The sequence below is a fragment of the Fukomys damarensis genome, unplaced genomic scaffold, assembly GCF_012274545.1.
Source record: "Fukomys damarensis isolate Sample0158 unplaced genomic scaffold, DMR_v1.0_HiC HiC_scaffold_27, whole genome shotgun sequence".
Taxonomy (NCBI): domain Eukaryota; kingdom Metazoa; phylum Chordata; class Mammalia; order Rodentia; family Bathyergidae; genus Fukomys; species Fukomys damarensis.
The window spans coordinates 2,878,041-2,884,987 of record NW_022900939.1 but is presented as its reverse complement, the minus strand read 5'-3'; the positions used below and the strand labels follow the sequence as shown (position 1 = coordinate 2,884,987).

At 43.3% G+C, this 6,947-nt stretch overlaps 1 protein-coding gene across 1 annotated transcript; it reads right to left on the bottom strand.

The window, feature by feature from the left end:
- Nucleotides 1-3,868: 3,868 nt before the first annotated feature.
- On the bottom strand, nt 3,869-4,807 carry LOC104868466 (olfactory receptor 5B2). Its single transcript, XM_010633224.1, has one exon. It carries the CDS (start codon nt 4,805-4,807, stop codon nt 3,869-3,871), a length of 939 nt encoding a protein of 312 aa, XP_010631526.1.
- Nucleotides 4,808-6,947: the final 2,140 nt, after the last annotated feature.

Below are 6,947 nucleotides of genomic sequence, written 5' to 3'. Positions count from 1 at the left end.
GGAGCTCCCGCGCAGGCCGGGAGCTCGTGCGCACGCCGCCGGGTGATCGCAGACAGGCAGGCAGGCAGGCAGCTGAAAAAAAACCTTTTCTGTCTTTCAAATGCAGCCGTGTAGAAATAGAACCTAGGGGACGTTGCTTAAGTGTTTCCTGGATCTGGTAGATCTGTATAATTGCCCTAGTAACCTGACGGCCGTACTGGCGGCGAAGCCCGGCGTTCCCATTGAAGAGGTGGTTCATGCCATTTTAAGAAATTAAAAATAAAATTTGTATTTCCTTTCTTGTGTTTACTATCAGCTGAGAGATATGACACAGGAGTCAGAGAGGTGGGATCCAATCAACAATAAATACCCTAAGTCAATCTGAGAATGTGACTTGTGTGCGCAGGCAGATGGCTTCATCTCCACTCTGCATACCCCAGTGTGGTGTTGCATGTGTGCTGTGGCTTGCTCTGTCCACATACCGGCCCATGCATGAAGGAAAAAAGAAGGACGAGGTCACATGTCTTAGACTTAGGACCAGATTTTGATGTAAGTGACTGCTCTTGTTATGTGTTGGGCATGTAATTTCTCTGATGTCAGCACCAGGAAATGAAAAATAGAAATTAAAAAAAAGTGTCCTGTTCCTCCTCTCTCAGGTACAGTAAGTTAAAGGTCTGTTTCACACATTATTCTGATAGAGATCGCTTAAATAGCAAAAACCCTAGGAAATGTCACAATGTATGGTAACTTCTTCCCTTTGCTCTCTATAGTTCAAAATTTACCAGTGACAGAGACATCTAATCTCACTCAAAAGTTTTGTAAATGAAAAACATTGATAGATTTGCTGACCAGACAGGCCCTCATCCACCTGGCTAGAATAGATAACTAAATAAAATTTAAAGGTATCCTCTGCTAAGAAAGAAGTGCTACATCTGGGTTGAAAGTTAGCTGGCTCCCCACCATGTTTTGAATATCAGCAATGTGAACTGCGAAATTGCAGTGTAACCACCTGAATGAGATCGCAGCTCTAAAACCCGAGAAAAGGAGTTGGAGCCCAGTGGTGGATCTATCTGGACACGGCCATTAGGTGTGATCGACCCCCATCGATGGAGTAAACGTTTGTTATTTTCTGTGTGTCCCTTGTCAGTTCCTCCCATAAGAATCCCAGTGTTTTCCGGAGCACTGAGCAAAGTTCTCATAGACATAACGCATCTCCTGGTAAATCCTCCCTCCCTGCTCTGAGCCATCCTTCCCTTCTCTGACCCAGCTCCCCGCACATCACCAGTGTTTTCTGTCTGACACTCACAGCACTGAGTGCAGTCACCTCCCATCACGCACTCTCAGTGTGTTTCTGGCTCCCGGACCTAACACCTTGGGCCTCTCCTCTCCACGGGTGGGTCCTCCCGTGCTCCTTACCTGGGGGATTTCGCTGGAGGGCAGGTGCAGCGCATAGGAAAGAACAAAGCCACCTCCATTCCTCCTCTCAGATTCCCAGAGAGATAATTCTTGTTTCAGCAGAGGCCCTCCGCTGACCCCTTTCTCTGTTGTCCTAGAGAGTAAACCACCTTGAGCAATTTGTGTCTATCTGATAATTCCTTGATTTTGCCCTCAGATATCACCTGCACTTCTTCTGGGTGTAAAAATATCTCTTCAAAAGAAGAACTTACATGTCTTCAAATGTTTGTCCATTTATATTTATAGTTTGTATTTATTTTTTCATGCTTTTTTCCATCTGGCCTTCTCAATGTGTTCTGCCTATTTCCTAGTTTGTCTTTACTTTTCCCCACCTCTTTCCTTTCTAAGCTTTCTAATATTTTGAAGTATCCTCCTGAATATGTTGATTCTAAATGTGATTTTGTCAGGTCTAACATTTACCCTATTCATTAACATCAAAGGGTTTATAGAAAGGTTAATATATATTTTATTTTCATAATTTCTCATTGATTTCCTTTTCTTATTTCCCAATTTATGGTGTTCAGTAAGGGCGATATGCTGTGTTTTCATTCATTTCCAGCTCTTCCATTAATTTTAGATGGTCTCTTGACTGATGAAAAGCCATCCAGCTCAGGCTAAGCATTGTATTTGGGTATCTGTGAGGTTGATTCAGAAGAGGTGAGCATGGGAATTGTCAGACTAGCTTTCACCCTCAGCGAAGGCAGCTTGGGCCTTGCAGTCCACTGAGGCAGAGGAAGGGGACTGTGCTCCGAATGTTTGAGCAGGACGTGCATGTGCTCCTGTCCTGGGGGATGAGCACTCCTGGTCCTCGGCTCTCAACCCTGGCCTGGAAGTTACCCCCGTGGTTGCCTTGGTTGTGAGGGCTCTGGCCCTGAACGGAAGCCCTGCAACCAGCTCTGCTGGGCCCCTAACTTGTAGATCGGAAACTGTGAGAGTTCTCAGGCTCTATAATGTGATGCTCCACTCCAGCATAACAAACCTCTTTCTACCTATCTCTGCCTATCCTGGTAGTTCTTTTACTCTGCAGAGTCCTAACCACTATCCACAGTTGTAAAATTCTGAGTGTCAGTTGGTTTGTTTTCCCATGTGCATCTGGAGTGGACTGTGAAGCTTAATGTAGGGCACAGTGATCGCTCAGGTCTGCTGAGTGGAAAGTCACTGTAAAGGTGACCAGAGAAAGACGCTTTAACAGGGCACCATGGAAGTGAGGACCTGAATAGTGTAAGGAGATCGCGTCCACGGGATTACTTGATGTGGTGAAGAAACCGCAAGGAAGTCAGTGAAAATAAAGTGAGTAAACAACGGGAGAATAGGAGAGGATAAAGAAAGTAAAAGAAGATAAAGAAGTAGCACAAGTCAAAAGGAGGGACGTTAAAATCCACGAAGCACTTTCAGAAGGAAACTGAAAAGCCTCACTGAGATTTCAGTTTATTTTTTCAAATTGAGTTTATTGGTACTTTTTAGGTATACAGTACATTTACATTCGTCATTGGGATCTTGTACCTTTACATGACAGTTCTTGGTTCTCATTTTTCCCCCTACCCCTGCCCTCCCTTCACCCCCTTCCCTATTTACAAAAACTTTGTTTCCATTTGTTAACATGAGACTTGATAGATAGGAATACATCACAAAGCGTTTTAATTTCCCCCTACTTTTCTGGAACTCTATTGTTGAAATTGTAAAGAAGAATGTGTTTGTTCTGTGAAATGTTTCAATGAAGTCTAAAGTACTAGGTGGGATTTTTTTTCTTTCTTTGGTACCAGGAATCATACTCAGGATCTTGTACTTGCCAGCCAGGTACAGCAACACTGAGCTACATCCCCAGTCCAAGACTAAAAATATTAATTCATTTAATTCTGTATTTCTACATGTCTGCATATGATGAGCCAATAAAAATGCAAAACCAGTGCACCACTTTTATTGTTGAATTAAGACTCAAATACTACTGTTAACTCAATGAATAAACAATAGGAAATATGGTTATATTGCTAGTACCTCACTCACTCACTGAATTATTTTCTAAATAAAAATTAGCCACTTTCCCCTTCTGTATGGCCAAATTCCCACCTTCATTTGCATGTGATCACATGGATATAGTTTGGAACACACGATGGGCACATGGATTTCTGTCTTTTGCATGTCTGTTGCTATTAGTTTGTGGTGGAGTCAATGCATGAAGTACACGAGTCAATAAAACGCTTTCTAAAAGGTTTTTTTGTAAGCAGGAACAAAAATAACTCACGTTTCCACATAGCTTTTTGTTCCCATGTTATATTTCCGGAGACATTTCCATGTCGCAGGAATGTAGCCTCTTAAGTGTACGAGTGTCACTTTAGGAACAGAACTTCTGCCTGAGCCTTCAAATGAGATTTGGTAGATGAAGAAGACATGACATGCAAGAGAGTAGGTCCTTGTGTCGCCCCCAAAGTCAAAGTCAAAATGCTAAAGACAGTTTTGCCCGTGCAATAACTTTCTTGAATGCACTCTTGACCTCCTTGTTCCTCAGGCTGTAGACCAGTGGGTTCAGCATGGGGATCAGCATGGTGTAGAACACGGACGCCATCTTGTCTGTGTCCATGGAGTGACTGGAGCTGGGCTGCAGGTACATGAATATACCTGTTCCATAGAACATAGATACGGCAGTGAGGTGGGAGGCACAGGTGGACAGAGCCTTCTTGTATCCCTCACCTGAGTGCATCTTTGAAATGGTCATGAATATAAGCATGTAGGAAACTAAAATAATAGTTAGTGCAAATATAAGATGAAAGCTTGCAACGAAAACAAGAATGAGCTCATTAATGTGTTTATCAGAACAAGCCAGAGTCATGACTGCTGGAATATCACAGAAGAAGTGATGGACCACATTGGTCACACAGAAAGGGAGGCAGAAGGTGTCTGCAACCTCAACAACAGCAGTCAGAAAACCAGAGGTGTAACAGGCGAAGGCCAGATGGGCACACATCTTCCTTGTCATGATCACAGGGTAGTGCAGGGGCTTACACACGGCTGCAAAGCGATCAAAGGCCATGACTGCCAGGAGGTAATTGTCCATGGTTGCAAAGAGTATGAAGAAGAACATCTGAGCAGCACAGGCATAGTGTGAGATAAGTTTGTCGTCCATGAGCAAACCAGCCAAAACCTTTGGGGTGATCGTTGAAGAGTAGCCGAAGTCCACCAGGGACAGGCTGCTGAGGAAGAAGTACATGGGGGTGTGCAGCCGGGGGTCCAGCAGGATCACCAAGGTCATCCCCAGGTTCCCAGCCAGAGTGAGGAGGTAGACGAGCAGGAACACGGCGAAGAGGGGCAGCTGCAGCTCTGGGGTGCTGGTGAGTCCCAGCAGGATGAACGCACTCGCCTCTGTGGTGTTCTTCATAGATGGCTGTGTAGGATCACAGTGCACTCTGCGGCAGAAAGAGATGAAGGAGCAGCAAGAGGAGCCATAGTAAGGTACCTACCCGTTAAAGTGCGTAAGCAGTAGTTTGTTATGATAAAAACTGGTTTCCACAGTCTCCTGATCTAAGGTTTGGTGTGAGTAAAAGGTGGTGGAGGACTGATCTGTATCTTTGTTGTTTTGTAGCAGAGGGGTCTCCATGGTTTGTCTCCCTGATTATTAATTTTGAACTTGAGCAGAGACACAGTAGCAGGATAGGACATTGTTCAGGGTCACATGCCTGGAAGAAATCTCCCTGCCAAGGAAGATTCAGCCTCACACCTCACATATCTGTAACTGTCCCTTGTCCTGCTTCACTGTCATTTCATACTCACCAGTCTCCTTAGGGATTACTGATGCCCACTTTCACATGATGTAAGTCGCTATCAAAGTGATTGTATGCAAGAGTACATGAGAATTTGTAGACAGAGCCAAGTTTGGGAGAAGGTGATTTCCAATCAAAATACCACTAATGAATTTGATGTTATTCTAAGTTTACTTAATTTCACTTTAATTAGTATTTCTTTTCTACCAAGCATTATGTAGACATTTTCTTAGAAGACAGCTTTACAGATAAATGTGCAGTGGATACAGTGGGTTGTAGAGAGCACTAGAGTCATAGGAAATGAACAGACAAGTTGAAAATGATTTGCAGCCTTGTTTACAATATCTAGGGCCTGTGTAAGGGGTGGAGTTACATGAATATGTAACCCTTACTATTTGCTAGCTTGGAAGATTGGTCTTAATCTCACTTCTTTGAATTTAATTTTTATGCATGAGTAAGAAAAATGTACCCCATTAAGTTTGTGGAACATTTGAAGCAAATAATAGAGTTACACTCATCATTGGGATCTTGTACCGTCCCATGATATGTCTTGGTTCTTGTTATTTCCCCATTTCCCTGCCTTCCCTTCACCCCATTCAGCCTTCCCTGTTTACAAAGACTTTCTTTCCATTTTTTCCCTTTTACGTATTTTTATTTTTCCTTATTTCCTTTCCCTCCCTTTGCACTTTCCATTTAGCCATGTTTCTTCCTCGATCACACTCTCAATTATACCCTTTGGACCTTCTTTACAGGTTTAGTTTTCACACCAGACAAAATATTTGGTATGTACTCAAGTGTGTCCTATTCATTTCACTTAAGACTGTAGCCTCAGTGTGCATCCAAGAGGAAAATAAATTTCACCACCACTTTGGGGCTGACCCCAAGATAGTATTTTGAAAGTTAAATGAGAGCACCGGAGGACAGCATGATGAGTGTGTTCAGTGTTGTCCTGATGATAGTTGCTCTAATGACATCAGGATGAGGGATGGGCTCTGTGTCGGTACAGGAAGATAGGTCTTGAAACACTGGGCCCTGGGATGGGTGAGTTTGTAGTCTGGTAATTCATCTCTTAATTTTGTTTCGCATGGTACAGCCCTGAAATCTTTTGTTTCCTTTGGGATTTCTCAGTCTGTTTTTTCTTTCCCAGACGTGTAGCTGTGTCCAGTATTGTGCTGAGTAACGCAGGATCCCAGAGTCCACTTTTACTGGACTTCTGTACAACACACATTTCACACATTGTAGTTCATGTTCAAAGAATCTGCTCGTGTCTTAGACTCCTCTCACTGCAGTTATTGTCAGGAGTTTTCTGCATCACAGATGCAGAGGGTTGAGTGTTCAGGGCCCGAGAGTTGTACCTTAGCCTGCAGACTGCCTGTCCACTTCCTGATAACCACTTGTGATCCCTCATCTTCCTCCTCATCCCTCTTCATATAGCCATACGGTAAACTCTGCAGTATTTGTGTTTGCCAGCGTGTCACCTACTAAGTAATGTGATCTACAGTTGTAATTTGCCACTTTATCTTATGATATCTTTTCTCATTTCAGCCACACCAACACACCAGAGTAATCTCACTTCCTCACATCCTCAACTTAGTCATTCTTTGCGGTTCCTTTCTTCTCATCTCAGGCAATATAATCATGGGGTTTGAGGGGGCAGAATGTGCATATCTTTCTGGGCCATGATAAAGGTTGCTATTCTGAGTAGAAATATGATGTATACAGTACCTTGTCAAGATCACATATCTTAAGAGTTTGTCT